Source organism: Centropristis striata, chromosome 11 (assembly GCF_030273125.1).
Source record: "Centropristis striata isolate RG_2023a ecotype Rhode Island chromosome 11, C.striata_1.0, whole genome shotgun sequence".
Classification (NCBI taxonomy): Eukaryota; Metazoa; Chordata; class Actinopteri; order Perciformes; family Serranidae; genus Centropristis; species Centropristis striata.
The window spans coordinates 4,229,972-4,246,422 of NC_081527.1; the positions used below are offsets into that span (position 1 = coordinate 4,229,972).

Genomic DNA, 16,451 nt, shown 5'->3' on the forward strand with positions numbered 1-16,451 from the left:
GATTCAAACATGGACAAAATAGCCCAAAACTCCATAGAGTTTATTATGCAGTTTTAAAGAATAAATCATTAGACACATGTCTACAACTTGGTTGATTGTTGCTTGAGATTTTCTGTTTTTGTGGATGTCACATTTCTGAAAGACACAAGGCAGATACACATACACGTCTAAGAGTTATCTGTGATGAAGTAATCAACCAGACTAATGAAAACAATGACAGGACATATTTGACATATTATTATTTTTCATTAGATTTAGTTTTAACCCTGCGGAGTGTCCAAAAGCTCCAAATAATCCAGACTTGTTGCCTCCATCCAGACTAGAAAACAAAGCAGCGTGGAGCCCTACTGTAAATTTACCTCTAAAGTTCTGGCTGTAAACTCCATGAGGCCAGTTTCAGTTTGATGATGATATACCAAGTAAAACTGGAGACAAGCTCAAACAGATTTAGTCTAAAATGATGGATGGAACCCTCTTATATGTTAGATTTGACACCTTTGTTCACATTTGCAACATTTCAAATGAAGATTAAAAAAAAAAAAGATTCAAAATCACATTTTATGTTGGACTAAATTACCAAAAAAAGACACAAAATGACTAAAACACGCGAAATTACTAAAAAAGACAAAATAACAAAAAAAGACAAAAAATGACAGAAAATGACTAAAAAAAGACACAAAATAACCAAAACAAGACACAAAAAGACACAAAATGACTAAAAAAAGACACAAAATATCCAAAAAAGACACAAAATGACTAAAAAAAAGACACAAAATATCCAAAAGAAGACTATAAAAAGACACAAAATGACCAAAAAAGACACAAAATAATTAAAAAAGACACAAAATGACAAAAAAGACACAAAATGACCAAGAAAAGACACAAAATGACCAAAATGACTAAAAAAAGACACAAAATAACCAAAAGAAGACACGAAATGACTAAAAAAAGACACAAAATATCCAAAAAAAGACTACAAAAAGACACAAAATATCCAAAAAAGACACAAAATGACCAAAAAAAGACACAAAATAATTAAAAAAGACACAAAATGACAAAAAAGACACAAAATGACCAAGAAAAGACACAAAATGACCCAAAAAAAAGACACAGAAAGACAAAAAAAGACAAAATAACCCAAAAAAGACACAAAAAGACACAAAATATCCAAAAAAGACACAAAATGACTAAAAAAAGACACAAAATATCAAAAAAGACACAAAATAACTAAAAAGACACAAAATAACCACAAAAAAAACACAGAAGACACAAAATCACTAAAAAAGACACAAAATGACCAAAATAAGACACAAAATAACCACAAAAAAAACACAGAAGACACAAAATCACTAAAAAAGACACAAAATGACCAAAATAAGACACAAAATAACTAAAAAAGACACAATTAAAGACACACAATGACCAAAAAAGACACAAAAAAGACACAAAATGTCCAAAATTGTTACGCTAAACTCACAAGACCCAAATAAAATAAAGTCCCACTAGAATAAAAACCAGAGTTGATGACAGGATCACACACAATCACAAGATCACATTTATGTTTGTTTTTCTTTGTTTATTTTTGGTTCAAAATGTTGAAAAAAATCAATAATTAGGTCATATAGGTGAGGTTGTGCTGAAAAAAAATATACCAATTTGGCATTTAAACATGTTTTAAGTGGTGTATACAGGCAGGATGAAAAGGATTCAAACATGGACAAAATAGCCCAAAACTCCATAGAGTTTATTATGCAGTTTTAAAGAATAAATCATTAGACACATGTCTACAACTTGGTTGATTGTTGCTTGAGATTTTCTGTTTTTGTGGATGTCACATTTCTGAAAGACACAAGGCAGAAACACATACACGTCTAAGAGTTATCTGTGATGAAGTAATCAACCAGACTAATGAAAACAATGACAGGACATATTTGACATATTATTATTTTTCATTAGATTTAGTTTTAACCCTGCGGAGTGTCCAAAAGCTCCAAATAATCCAGACTTGTTGCCTCCATCAGACTAGAAAACAAAGCAGCGTGGAGCCCTACTGTAAATTTACCTCTAAAGTTCTGGCTGTAAACTCCATGAGGCCAGTTTCAGTTTGATGATGATATACCAAGTAAAACTGGAGACAAGCTCAAACAGATTTAGTATAAAATGATGGATGGAACCCTCTTATATGTTAGATTTGACACCTTTGTTCACATTTGCAACATTTCAAATGAAGATTAAAAAAAAAAAAGATTCAAAATCACATTTTATGTTGGACTAAATTACCAAAAAAAGACACAAAATGACTAAAACACGTGAAATTACTAAAAAAGACAAAATAACAAAAAAAGACAAAAAATGACTAAAAAAAGACACAAAATATCCAAAAAAGACACAAAATGACTAAAAAAAAGACACAAAATATCCAAAAAAAGACTATAAAAAGACACAAAATGACCAAAAAAGACACAAAATAATTAAAAAAGACACAAAATGACAAAAAAGACACAAAATGACCAAGAAAAGACACAAAATGACCAAAATGACTAAAAAAAGACACAAAATAACCAAAAGAAGACACGAAATGACTAAAAAAAGACACAAAATATCCAAAAAAAGACTACAAAAAGACACAAAATATCCAAAAAAGACACAAAATGACCAAAAAAAGACACAAAATAATTAAAAAAGACACAAAATGACAAAAAAGACACAAAATGACCAAGAAAAGACACAAAATGACCCAAAAAAAAGACACAGAAAGACAAAAAAAGACAAAATAACCCAAAAAAGACACAAAAAGACACAAAATGACTAAAAAAAGACACAAAATAACCAAAAGAAGACACAAAAAGACACAAAATGACTAAAAAAAGACACAAAATATCCAAAAAAAGACTACAAAAAGACACAAAATATCCAAAAAAGACACAAAATGACTAAAAAAAAGACACAAAGTATCCAAAAAAGACACAAAATGACCAAAAAAGACACAAAATAATTAAAAAAGACATGAAATGACAAAAAAGACAAAATGACCAAGAAAAGACACAAAATAACCAAAAAAAGACACAAAATGACTAAAAAAGACACAAAATAACCAAAAAAAGACACAAAATGACTAAAAAAAAGACTAAAAAAAGACACAAATTATCCTAAAAAGACACAAAATAACCCAAAAAAGACACAAAATGACTAAAAAAGACACAAAATAACTAAAAGAAGACACAAAATATCCAAAAAAGACTAAAAAAAAGACACAAAATAACCAATAAAAGACACAAAATGACTAATGCCATAGCTACCTGTTGTTCTCGGCCTTGTCAGTGGACTCAGGAAGCTCTTTTCTCCTGGTCTCAGGAAGCAGGAAGCAGAGCGCTCCACTGATCAGGGTCAAGCTGCTGAAGACTGTGGTGGGTATGGACCAGTGGTACATGGACAGGATGTTGAGCAGTGGAGCCAGTAGTGCACCTAGTTTTCCTGACACTGATGCTAGAGATGTGGCTGGTTGTCTGAGAGGGAAATGGTGGAAAATGATAAACACCGATATTTCCACATTTGGGTTTAATTGCAAGTTTAGCAAGAAAAGCCTTGTTTAAACACACGGTGGAGGAGTCTCTGTTTCAAGGAAAATAGTACTCAGGTAACACTTTGCAATAACCAACTAAGTAATATTTATAGATGGTTTATAAACCAATTATTAACCAGTTACAAAGTGCTATACATATTTAATCTTTAAATGTTTTCAACCAATTTCTTAAAGGTATATTGTTACGGCTGCTGCCGTCATTTCATTTGCACTGCAGGTGCATGTGTGTTTTTCCTTCTATGCAGAGTGAGTGCTCCTGTCCTGATCCAAAGATCGTGTGGCTCCCGCGTCTCATTGGCTCTGCATTCCTGGCGTGGCAGCGAGTGATTGGCATTATCGAAGGCGGGGACTACAAAAGCCGGTGACTCCAGAGGACGGGTGGAACTGCTGTCACTTACGCGCTACCTAGTTTGAGATTGTGAAGTTATTCTGTGAAAGATTGGTGTTAACATTGTTAGAGTGTGTTTGTTGGCCTGCGTGCTAGAGTGTTTGTGAGAGTGCTTGTGCTCTGGGTAACCAGAGCAAGAGTGCCTGTGTTTAAGGAAGCAGTAGGGGTGAGCTGCCTTTTTCTTTAATACTGTTTTCTCCTGTTTTTGACTTAGGTTAGGGAGTTAGGATCAGTACTTGTATTTTTGTTTCTTTTCTTTTCAGTAGGGATTAGAAAGTTTCGAACCCTTGAGTTTAGATCGGTGTTTTGTTTGTTATTTTAGGCCTGGGCTCACCCTGAAGCCATGCTTCATCACTTGTAGATACCGCACCAATTCACTGTATATAATTGCACATTTTGGTTGTTGTTAAATAAAACTGTATTATTTTCTAAACTTATACCTTGTTTGGGTGTGGGTTATTTATGTTAGGTTCTGCTCCCTAGACGGAGCGTAACATAAATTGGGGGCTCGTCCGGGATATTCTTTGTTCCCATTTTGTCCACTGGTTGGCTGGCAGTTTTTTGGTGTCCGGTAACATTAAAATGCTTTTTGACATGGACGAGTTTGTGCACCGATCCAGTTTCTCCAACGTAGGATATTGCGCAAAGGCCGACTTGTTACTGGTGGCAGGATTGTTTGATGTATTTGTCCCGCTAAATGCTTGTAAAGCGGAGATAAAGCAGTGTCTGTCAAACAAACTGATGGAGAAGGGGGTGATTACTACCGCCAAGCCTAAAACGGGCAGTGCAGTGGAAAGCTCAGACGAGGAAGTGGGAGCGGAGGCTGCCACATCCACGCAGGCTTCCAGAGGCCAGGGGAAGGTAGGGACGGAGGTCCCTGCTCTCGCTTCAGCCTCCGGCGCTGACCCGCTGGCGCTGCTACAGGCGGGGGTAGATCCTGAGGATCTTAAACTGGCTCTCCGCCTTAGAGAGGTAGAGCTCGAAACGAAAACCCGTGAGGTGGAGCTAATGCACTTGCGCATAAGAGCCATGGAGCTAGACCAGCCGAGGCACCCGGCTGCTTCCACCCCCGTGAGTATGCGGCTTCCCTCTACCGCTCCAGAGCAGTTTGACGTGAGTAGACACATTGCCTTAGTCCCACCTTTCAGAGAGAGTGAGGTGGATTCGTACTTTAAAGCGTTTGAACGCATTGCAGCAACATTAAAATGGCCAAAGGAAGTGTGGAGTCTGTTGTTACAATGTAAGCTGACGGGAAAAGCCCAAGAAGTATGTGCAAGCTTATCCATTGATGAAAGTTTGGATTATTACATAGTAAAGGCCACGGTATTACGTGCTTATGAATTGGTTCCGGAGGCATATCGCCAAAAGTTCCGTTTGTGTGAGAAATCTGCTAACCAAACATATGTGGAGTTTGCGAGAGAGAAATCTGTGTTATTTGATAAGTGGTGCGCCGCAAGCGAGGTGAAAACTTTCACTGAACTCCGCAAGCTGATGTTGTTGGAGGAGTTTAAAACTACCCTACCCGAGAAAATCGCGTTATACTTGAATGAGCAGAAAGTGGAGTCTCTGTCTAAAGCTGCCGTGCTGGCAGATGAGTTTGTGTTGACTCACCGGGTTGCTTTCTCCTCTGCGCGTTGTGAAAATATTCCAGCTGGTCCTGTTGTGAGAAGTCCGAAAGTCCACTCCCTGCGTCCTCCCGCAGCTTCCACTGACAGTCGGGAATGTTTTTACTGCCATGAGACAGGGCACCGTATCGCCGCCTGCCCAGCGCTGCAGCGCAAAGAGCACAGCCAGAGCTCCCGAAAGCCGAAAAGTGTGAGTTTTGTCCAGTCTGCTCCTGTGCGGTCTCCTGCCGCTCCCCGTGAAAAAGTAACGGAGGAAGTTGATGAGGGTTACAAACCTTTCATTTTACGAGGCTCAGTCTCTCTGACAGGAGAAGATGTGGATCAGGTACAGATCACGATTCTGCGTGATACGGGAGTCAATCAGTCTCTGATGTTGCAGAATGTGTTGCCTTTCTCCGTCAATTCATTCTGTGGTTCTGATGCCCTTGTGTGGGGGGTGAAAATGTGTATGTTGCAAGCTCCGCTGCACACTGTATTTCTGCGTTCTTCACTTGTGTCGGGTCCTGTGAAAATTGGCATACGTGCGCGTTTGCCAGTGTCGGGTGTGACTCTCATCCTCGGGAACGATCTAGCAGGAAAAAGAGTTTTCCCCACACCTGAGGTTGTTGAAAATCCTGAGCCTGAGTCAAGCCCGACTGTGTCCGCTGCTGTCTGTCCTGTGTTTCCGGCCTGTGTTGTGACGCGCGCCCAGTCGCGCAAATTTGAGGATGTGTTGAATCTGGCAGATTCATTTTTGACCGCACCGGAGGAGTCTGTGAAGGCAGAGTGTGGTGACGTTAAATCCGAATCCACCACTACGGATAGTTTGTTGCCTACCACAGCGGAGATGAATGTTGTTGTCGACCGAAGTGCGTTCATTAAGGCCCAGCAGAGTGACCCGACTCTGGCTGTGTGTCGTGCCGCGGCACTTAAAACAGATGCTGACTCCGGTGTGTACAGTATTATGGATGGCATCCTGGTGCGCAAGTGGCATCCCTCTGCCGCTGGTGATTTAGGGTGGAATTCTCTCCAGCAGGTAGTGGTGCCTCAGAGTTTTCGCTCTCAAGTTTTCAGCGTAGCGCATGACAAGGCGTCTGGTCATTTAGGAGTCAGGAAAACGTACCACCGCATCCTGCGATATTTCTTTTGGCCAGGGCTGAAGGCTGATGTGCGCCGTTTTTGCCGCTCCTGTCATGTGTGTCCCATTCCGGTGCTCGGAGAACCTTTTGAGCATGTTATCCTAGACTGTGTGGGTCCCCTTCCTAAGACAAAGTCTGGCCATCAGTATTTGCTGACGCTGATGTGCACAGCCACCCGTTATCCTGAGGCTATCCCGCTGCGCACGTTGAAAGCGAAAGCAGTGGTTAAAGCCCTCGTTAATTTCTTTTCCACTTTTGGTTTGCCCAAGTGCATCCAGACCGATCAGGGTTCAAATTTCATGTCCAAACTGTTCACCCAGGTACTGGCGACACTGTCCATCTCTCATAGAAAGGCCAGCGCGTACCATCCTCAGTCTCAGGGCGCGCTGGAGCGCTTTCATCAGACGTTGAAATCCATGCTAAAGAAATACTGCCTGGAAAGTGGAAAGGATTGGGACGAGGGTCTGCCTTTCCTGATGTTAGCAGTGAGAGAAAGCGTGCAGGAGTCCACTGGTTTCAGCCCGGCTGAGCTAGTGTTTGGACACACCGTGCGCGGTCCTCTTCGGCTGCTCCGGGAGAAGTTTCTGTCCGAGACCGTGAGTCCAGTTGCCAATGTACTCGATTATGTGAGCAGTTTCAGAGAGAGGCTGCATAACGCTCGTGAGATGGCCCGCAGCACGCTGGCTGCATCTCAGAAAAAAATGAAAACTGAGCTCGATAAAAAGTCTGTTAAGAGAGAGTTTCAGGTGGGTGATCACGTGCTCGTGCTCCTCCCACTGCCCAGTTCCTCTCTTCAGGCGAAATTTTGTGGTCCGTATGTGATACAGAAAAAACTGAGTGAGACTGATTATGTTGTTGGTACCCCTGAACGCAGACGTAAAAACAGAGTATGTCATGTGAACATGTTGAAGCCATATTTCACCCGCAGTGATGGCAATATTCCTCCAGCTGTCAGACCTGCTACTGTAGCTGCTGTCACCGCGGTCACTCCTGTGATGTACTCCCCGGAGAATGATGGTTTGAGTGTCGGTAATTCTCCCTGCCCACGACTGAAAAACTCGCAAATTCTTGCAGATCTGCCAGGCCATCTGCAGCATCTGAATGTTGCAGAGAAAAATGATATCACTCAGCTGATTAATACCCATCTCACTCTGTTTAATGACACCCCATCCCGCACCACTGTCCTCGCCCATGACATTGATGTGGGTGATCACCTGCCCATTAAGCAGCATGCCTACCGTGTAAACCCAACCAAGCGCACCCTATGTAAAACAGAAGTTGATTACATGCTTGAAAATGGATTGGCTGTTCGAAGCTCCAGCCCCTGGAGTTCTCCTTGCTTGCTGGTGCCCAAGCAAGACCAGACCCCACGTTTCTGCACTGACTTCAGAAAGGTGAATAATGTCACAAAGCCTGATTCCTACCCGCTACCCAGAATGGAGGATTGCGTGGACCGGGTAGGATCAGCTACATTTGTCACAAAACTTGATTTGTTGAAAGGTTATTGGCAGGTCCCATTAACTCCTCGTGCCTCTGAAATTTCTGCTTTTGTCACCCCTGATAGTTTCCTGCAGTATACTGTCATGCCTTTTGGTCTCCGAAATGCACCCGCCACTTTCCAGCGGTTGATGCACCTGGTTTTAGCCGAGGTCGAAAATTGTGAAGTCTACCTCGATGACGTCGTTGCCTACACAGATACTTGGTCCCAGCACCTGAAAACTCTGAAAAAAATATTCAAGCGGTTTAAGGAGGCCAACCTCACCCTGAATCTGGCCAAGTGTGAGTTTGGTAGAGCCACTGTCACATACCTTGGTAAACAAGTAGGCCAGGGTCAGGTGCGTCCCGTCCAAGCAAAAGTCCAGGCCATAGTCGACTATCCTGTGCCCCGTACCCGACGTGAGCTCCGCCGTTTTCTGGGGATGGCGGGGTATTACAGCGGTTTCTGCCGCAATTTTGCTGACGTGGTTGCTCCCCTCACCAGCCTCACCAGTGAGAAGACTCTTTTCTCCTGGTCCCATGTCTGCCAGAAAGCCTTTGAATCATGCAAAGCGCTGCTCTGCAGTACACCGGTCCTAGCGGCTCCTGACTTTGCTCATCCATTCAAAATAGAGGTGGATGCCAGCGCAAGTGGGGCAGGTGCGATGTTACTGCAAGTGGACAGTCAGGGTATCGACCACCCAGTCAGCTACTTTTCAAAAAAGTTCATTGCCGCCCAGAAAAATTACAGCACCATTGAGCAGGAAACGTTAGCTCTTTTGTTAGCACTGCAACACTTCGAAGTTTACATTGGTTCTAGTCCATTACCTGTGACAATCTACACTGATCATAATCCTCTTGTTTTTTTGCATCAGATGCAGAACGCCAACCAGCGTCTCATGCGGTGGTCCTTGCTGGTGCAGGATTTCAACCTAGAGGTGCGACATAAAAAAGGCACTGACAACGTGATGGCAGACGCACTTTCCCGCGTGTCAGGCCCAGGTTGAGGACAAGCATTTATGAGATATGCTTGTTTTTAAGGGGGAGGGTGTTACGGCTGCTGCCGTCATTTCATTTGCACTGCAGGTGCATGTGTGTTTTTCCTTCTATGCAGAGTGAGTGCTCCTGTCCTGATCCAAAGATCGTGTGGCTCCCGCGTCTCATTGGCTCTGCTTTCCTGGCGTGGCAGCGAGTGATTGGCATTATCGAAGGCGGGGACTACAAAAGCCGGTGACTCCAGAGGACGGGTGGAACTGCTGTCACTTACGCGCTACCTAGTTTGAGATTGTGAAGTTATTCTGTGAAAGATTGGTGTTAACATTGTTAGAGTGTGTTTGTTGGCCTGCGTGCTAGAGTGTTTGTGAGAGTGCTTGTGCTCTGGGTAACCAGAGCAAGAGTGCCTGTGTTTAAGGAAGCAGTAGGGGTGAGCTGCCTTTTTCTTTAATACTGTTTTCTCCTGTTTTTGACTTAGGTTAGGGAGTTAGGATCAGTACTTGTATTTTTGTTTCTTTTCTTTTCAGTAGGGATTAGAAAGTTTCGGACCCTTGAGTTTAGATCGGTGTTTTGTTTGTTATTTTAGGCCTGGGCTCACCCTGAAGCCACGCTTCATCACTTGTAGATACCGCACCAATTCACTGTATATAATTGCACATTTTGGTTGTTGTTAAATAAAACTGTATTATTTTCTAAACTTATACCTTGTTTGGGTGTGGGTTATTTATGTTAGGTTCTGCTCCCTAGACGGAGCGAAACAACATGAATAATTTCAAAATCATTAACATACTTAATATGGTGTTAAAAATGTTATAATAAGTGCAACTAAAACTCTAAATAAACTGTTAATTATAATTTATTGGTTTCTTAATGGTAAAGTAACTATAAACTTAAATTAATATACCATCTATTTGTCATTTATGAATGATGTATTTAGTTAAACATTAATAAATTATGTATTTACCATTCTAAATGGCCTACATACGGTTTATAAATGATGATTAAACATTAATTAACTATCTGTTTACCATTTATAAATGATGGTTATTGTAAAGTGTTACCAGTACTCAATATTTTTTTAACCTCTCAGTACCTATCAAGGTTATTATACTTAACGAAAACTAACGAAATAACGAAAACTAGAATTGAAAAAACATTTTCATTAACTGAAATAAGAATACAAACGAGAGTTTAAAAAAAAAAAAAAAGATAACTAACTGAAACTGTATTTTGTTTAGACGACAATTTACAAAACTATCTAAAATTATAGTTGAAATGTCCTTTTCGTCTTTGTCAACTTTTTTCATACGTTAATCTTTTGGTTGATATTGAAAATATATATTTTGAAAACTATTTCATCTATCTGGTTTTTATGACTTAATAAACTTAGTGGGGCTGAGATGGATCAGACAAAGGAAATAAAGGAAACATTTATTGTGACCTTATTGAATCTGGCACCCAACAAATACCCCATTACAAAAAAACTAAAACTAATAAAAACTAAACTAAAACTAAGAATTTTCCAAAAAATAAACACTAATTAAAACTAGCAAACACATTCTAAAAAACTCATAAAAACTAACTGAATTTGAAAACAAAAAATCACAACTAAATTAAAACTAAAACTAATGAAAAACCAATAACTATTATAACCTTGGTACCTATTGCTTCATGTGTCAAGCCATTCTTTGGATACCCAATAAAACCAATTTTACTTGGGTCTCAAACTCACGGCCCCTGGGCCAATTGTGGCCCTCGTGACGATATTTTGTGGGCCCCACCTTGATATGAAAGTTTAATGTCTGTTTTATATGAATGGCACTTTACCGTGTTGTGTGTCGAAGGTTCCTTTATTGGGCTACCGGACCGTTTATTATCTGTTGTTACCGGGAGAAGTGGAAATGTTATGTCATGTAATTTTGTGTTTTTTATAATTTTGTGTCTTTTCTTGGTAATTTTGTGTCTTTTTTAGAAATTTTGTATATTTCTTGTGTCATTTTGTGTCTTTTTTTTTTGGTCATTTTGCGTCTTTTTAAAGTAATTTAGTGTTTTTTCTGTCATTTTGTGTCTTTTTTGTAGTCATTTTGTGTCTTTTTCTCATAATTTTGTTTCTTTTTTTAGTAATTTTGTGTCTTTTCTTTAGTAATTTTGTGGGTTTTTTGGTTATCTTGTGTCTTTTTTAAGTAATTTATTTTTTTCTGTCATTTTGTGTCTTTTTTTGGTCATTTTGATACTGCCTCCAGTGGCCCCCAGGTAATTTGAGTTTGAGACCTCTGCTCTAAGGTCTAAAAGGTTTGCACATAAAGCCTGTGAACACCTACCTAACAGATGTTGGAAACAGCTCCTGGACATAAACATGACATATCGTATAAGCCCCAAGCAGGAAGAAACGCGCTGCAACGGCTAATGTTGTCACAGCAATGGGATATCCTGAACAAACAAAACACAAAACAAAAGTTGGCAACCAAACAAACAGGACAATAACTTGTCGTTGTGGTCAAATGTGCCAATGATATTACCTTGAACAGCTAGGACAAGTATGCAGCAGAGCCCTCCGGTCAGAGTTGTTGTTATGAGTAATTTTTTTCTGCCAAAAACCTCCAACAGCCACATACACAGTAAATAAGCAGGTATTTCAATAGCACCAAACAACAGCTGTGTCATAAAGATGCTGAGGCCGAGGTTTCCAATATTGAAGTACAAGCAGAAGATGGAAAGGTCCAGAGAAAACCTGAGTTCAAAGACAGTAAGAAACACATTAGTCAAGCAGAGAATCAGAGCCTGAATGTCCTACATTATATTACATTCATTACAGCTTGACCATTGGCATCTTTGGTCCAAGGAAATCCTCACCAAAACCAGCACCATCCATGGTAAAGAGGTACAAATTGTACAATCGTACAAGTATTTAGACACCGTATTTGACTCCAAACTGAAATTCACTGACAGCATTGTTAATCCTTAATAGGGTACTCATTGAAATACTTGAAAACGTGTAAAAAAACATATGGACCCGGGGAGGGGGGTAATATTTTGAGGAGGAAGTTTACGAGATTAAAGTGACAAATTTATGAGAAAAATGCGCAGATTTATGAGATTTAAAGTGGTGAATCTGCGAGAAAAAAGTTGCTTTTTCCCCGACTTTTTTCTTGTAAATCTGTGAGTAAAGATTACCACGTGTGGAAAAAAATGGCTAGCTTTTTTTATAAGTAAATGTCATTTCAACAGCAGAGCGGGATGCAGAATGAGTTTCTGTTTATACTGCATTTTGTGGATTAAGCACAAAGGGGATATAAGAATTTGCATAACGGTTTGTCTTCCGAATCGGAATCGGATCTGACGGCATGATTGGCAAATTTAGTAGATTAAAGTGGCAAATCTGCGTGAAAAAAGTTGCTTTTTTCCCACTTTTTCTCGTAAATCTGAGATTTTTTTTACGTAGATTTGCCACTTTAAATCTCTTTAATCTGCAACTTTTTTTCTTATAGATTTGCCACTTTAATCTGGTAATTGAGAGACATGGGGACCCCATTTTGATATCCAGTGAAGTTACCGAATATAGTTCTTCGTCCGATAAAGGGTTAAGGAGTTTAATGATCCACCATGCTTGCCAACTTTTGTGCTGAGCAGCTAGTGCGAAGTGAGTTTTTTTGAAGGGGTGCAGCTAGAAACTAGGGGGTCCCATCAGCTCCCATGAGTTCGCAGGGACAAATGTAAAATAGAGGAAGTGCAGAGTTGTAGCTAAGCCCCTCTTGGTTCGTCACTACCCCTCAAACATACATAGTAATTTCATCCACTGTTAAAATAGGAATATTACAGTAATACAGCTTTAAGAAGTTAGAGCAGTGGTTCCCAACCTTTTTCTTGAGGGACCCACATTTTTACCATTGTAAACTTTGGCGACCCCCATTGTCCATTGGTTCTATGAAGCCGAACTCAATGTGGCTTTCATGGTACCCTCTCTTTTTCTTTTTGAGATATTCAGCATTTTCGTCTCCCTGACGCTTCGCCATTTATCGATTAGCTCTGTGTTTCTGTTGTTAGGTGAGGTTACCGATTGGTGAGGTTACTGCCAGTTGAGGTTACCACTAGGTGAGGTTACCTCTAGGTGAGGTTACCGATTGGTGAGGTTACCTCTAGGTGAGGCTACTGCTAGGTGAGGTTACCTCTAGGTGAGGTTACCGCTTGGTGAGGTTACCGCTTGGTGGGGTTACCTCTAGGTGAGGTTACCTCTAGGTGAGGTTATCGCTAGGTGAGGTTACCACTAGGTGAGGTTATCGCTAGGTGAGGTTACCACTAGGTGAGGTTACCTCTAGGTGAGGTTACCTCTAGGTGAGGTTACCGCTTGGTGAGGTTATCGCTAGGTAAGGTTACCGCTAGGTGAGGTTACCTCTAGGTGAGGTCACCACCAGGTGAGGTTACCACTAGGTGAGGTTACCACTAGGTGAGGTTACCTGTGTATACTGCAGGAGGGATGTTACACATGTCCTTATTCTCGTGATATAGCCTTTATTTTTAAACTTTTCTATAGTGATTTGTCTATTTAAATAAATGAATAAACGTTTAATGTAGCCCTTATTTAGTTGTTTTTGTCCCACTAATGAATTAAATGCTGACTCGTCTATATTTAACACATTAGATTTATTACATCCCTTAAAATCAAGAAGGCTTTGCGACCCCCCGTGGATCTTTGGCGCCCCCCTGGGGGGGTCGGGCCCCCCCTGTTGGGAATCACTGAGTTAGAGGATCTCTTGGAAATTCAACTCACCATGCCAATATCATGAGAAGAAAATACTTCGTCAGTAGAGGTGATCTGAAAATAATTGTGATGTGAGGTTTGGTGAGGTTACCTCTAGGTGAGGCTACTGCTAGGTGAGGTTACCTCTAGGTGAGGTTACCGCTTGGTGAGGTTACCTCTAGGTGAGGTTATCGCTAGGTGAGGTTACCACTAGGTGAGGTTATCGCTAGGTGAGGTTACCACTAGGTGAGGTTACCTCTAGGTGAGGTTATCGCTAGGTGAGGTTACCACTAGGTGAGGTTATCACTAGGTGAGGTTACCACTAGGTGAGGTTACCTCTAGGTGAGGTTACCTCTAGGTGAGGTTACCGCTTGGTGAGGTTATCGCTAGGTAAGGTTACCGCTAGGTGAGGTTACCTCTAGGTGAGGTCACCACCAGGTGAGGTTACCACTAGGTGAGGTTACCACTAGGTGAGGTTACCTGTGTATACTGCAGGAGGGATGTTACACATGTCCTTATTCTCGTGATATAGCCTTTATTTTTAAACTTTTCTATAGTGATTTGTCTATTTAAATAAATGAATAAACGTTTAATGTAGCCCTTATTTAGTTGTTTTTGCCCCACTAATGAATTAAATGCTGACTCGTCTATATTTAACACATTAGATTTATTACATCCCTTAAAATCAAGAGGGCTTTGCGACCCCCCGTGGATCTTTGGCGCCCCCCTGGGGGGGTCGGGCCCCCCCTGTTGGGAATCACTGAGTTAGAGGATCTCTTGGAAATTCAACTCACCATGCCAATATCATGAGAAGAAAATACTTTGTCAGTAGAGGTGATCTGAAAATAATTGTGATGTTTCCTTTTTCAGCAGCATCTTTCACATCAATCTGTAACAGAAATATTCTGTAAAGACACACTTCCACAAACTACACTTTTTGCAAAGTTTTGATATCATAGATGTCAAAGTAAAAGTTTACTGGAATTAAAGGTTGTTTTGACAAATACTTTTAGAGAGCATCAATTACTAATTAACCCTATGGATAACTTATCTTCCACCTCCTGCACTGTAAAAACGAACTGACAAAAAATGAGAAATAAATAACTAGAATTATGCAAATACATGTTTGAAACAAGTCAAATTAGCTGCCAGTGCAGTAAGTAAATGTTTCTTTGTAAGAATTCTTTAAATAAGTAAAAACAAATATCTAGAGACTGGAAAAACATCCATTCCATCCATTTTCTTCCGCTTATCCGGGGCCGGGTCGCGGGGGCAGCAGGCTAAGCAGGGCATTCCAGACGTCCCTCTCCCCAGCCACAACGTCCAGCTCCTCCTGGGGGACCCCGAGGCGTTCCCAGGCCAGGAGAGATATATAATCCCTCCACCGTGTTCTGGGTCTTCCCCGGGGCCTCCTACCAGTTGGACGTGCCCGGAACACCTCTAACGGGAGGCGCCCGGGAGGCATCCTTACCAGATGCCCAAACCACCTCAGCTGACTCCTTTCGACGCGAAGGAGCAGCGGCTCTACTCCCAGCTCCCTCCGGATGTCTGAGCTCCTCACCCTATCTCTAAGGCTGAGCCCAGCCACCCTACGGAGGAAGCTCATTTCAGCCGCTTGTATCCGCGATCTTGCTCTTTCGGTCACTACCCAAAGCTCATGACCATAGGTGAGGGTTGGAACATAGATGGACCGGTAAATCGAGAGCTTTGCCTTCCGGCTCAGCTCCTTCTTCACCACGACGGTCCGGTACAACGTCCGCATCACTGCTGACGCCGCACCCAACCGCATGTCCATCTCACGCTCCGTTCTACCCTCACTCGTGAACAAGACCCCGAGATACTTGAACTCCTTCGCTTGAGGCAGTATCTCTCTCCCCACCCAGAGGGGACAGTCCACCGTTTTCCGGCAGAGAACCATGGCCTCAGACTTGGAGGTGCTAACTCTCATACCAACCGCTTCGCACTCGGCTGCAAACCGCCGAGTGCTGGAGGTCCCGGCTTGATGAAGCCAAAAGAACCACATCATCTGCAAAAAGCAGAGATGCAATTCTTAGGTCACCAAACCGAATCCCTTCCTCCCCCCGGCTGCGCCTTGAGATCCTGTCCATGAAAACCACAAACAGAATCGGAGACAAGGGGCAACCCTGGCGGAGGCCAACACCCACTAGGAACGTGTTTGACGTTGTGCCGAGTATGCGGACACAGCTCTCACTTTGGTTATATAGGGACCGGATAGCTCGTAGCAACGAGCCCGGTACCCCATATTCCTGCAGTACCCCCCACAAGACTCCCCGAGGGACACGGTCGTAGGCCTTCTCCAAGTCCACAAAACACATGTAGACTGGATGGGCAAACTCCCATGACCCCTCCAGAAGTCTCGCAAGGGTAAAGAGCTGATCCGTTGTTCCACGGCCAGGACGAAAGCCGCATTGTTCCTCCTGAATCTGAGGTTCGACAATCGGCCGGAGCCTCCTTTCCAGCACCCTGGAGTAGACTTTCCCGGGGAGGCTGAGAAGTGTGATTCCACGGT

General features: G+C 41.8%; 1 protein-coding gene across 2 annotated transcripts; it reads right to left on the bottom strand.

Annotated features, from left to right (window-relative positions):
- Nucleotides 1–1,580: 1,580 nt before the first annotated feature.
- LOC131980474 (solute carrier family 22 member 13-like) lies at nt 1,581–15,506 on the bottom strand. Of its 2 annotated transcripts, XM_059344721.1 has the most exons (6): nt 15,137–15,506; nt 14,716–14,810; nt 11,703–11,914; nt 11,505–11,613; nt 3,300–3,506; nt 1,581–1,839 (listed from the first exon to the last, which is right to left on the bottom strand). In XM_059344721.1, exons 1-6 carry the CDS (start codon nt 15,212–15,214, stop codon nt 1,785–1,787), a joined length of 756 nt encoding a protein of 251 aa, XP_059200704.1. In that variant the 5' UTR covers nt 15,215–15,506; the 3' UTR covers nt 1,581–1,784. The 2 variants fall into 2 exon arrangements, with proteins under 2 accessions (XP_059200704.1, XP_059200705.1); XM_059344722.1 differs by lacking the exons at nt 14,716–14,810; nt 15,137–15,506 and adding an exon at nt 13,952–14,106 and having other exon boundaries at nt 1,584–1,839.
- Between the last annotated feature and the right edge of the window lie 945 nt (nt 15,507–16,451).

What these genes read in the sequence shown, in the direction of transcription:
- LOC131980474 (XM_059344721.1), bottom strand. Translation starts at nt 15,214, where the DNA reads ATGCCCTGCTTAGCCTGCTGCCCCCGCGACCCGGCCCCGGATAAGCGG. An exon ending in CTTCTCATGATATTGGCATG is followed by an intron (nt 11,915 to 14,715) that starts GTGAGTTGAATT and finishes CTTTGAACTCAG; the next exon opens with GTTTTCTCTGGACCTTTCCA. An exon ending in ACTTGTCCTAGCTGTTCAAG is followed by an intron (nt 11,614 to 11,702) that starts GTAATATCATTG and finishes TTGTTTGTTCAG; the next exon opens with GATATCCCATTGCTGTGACA.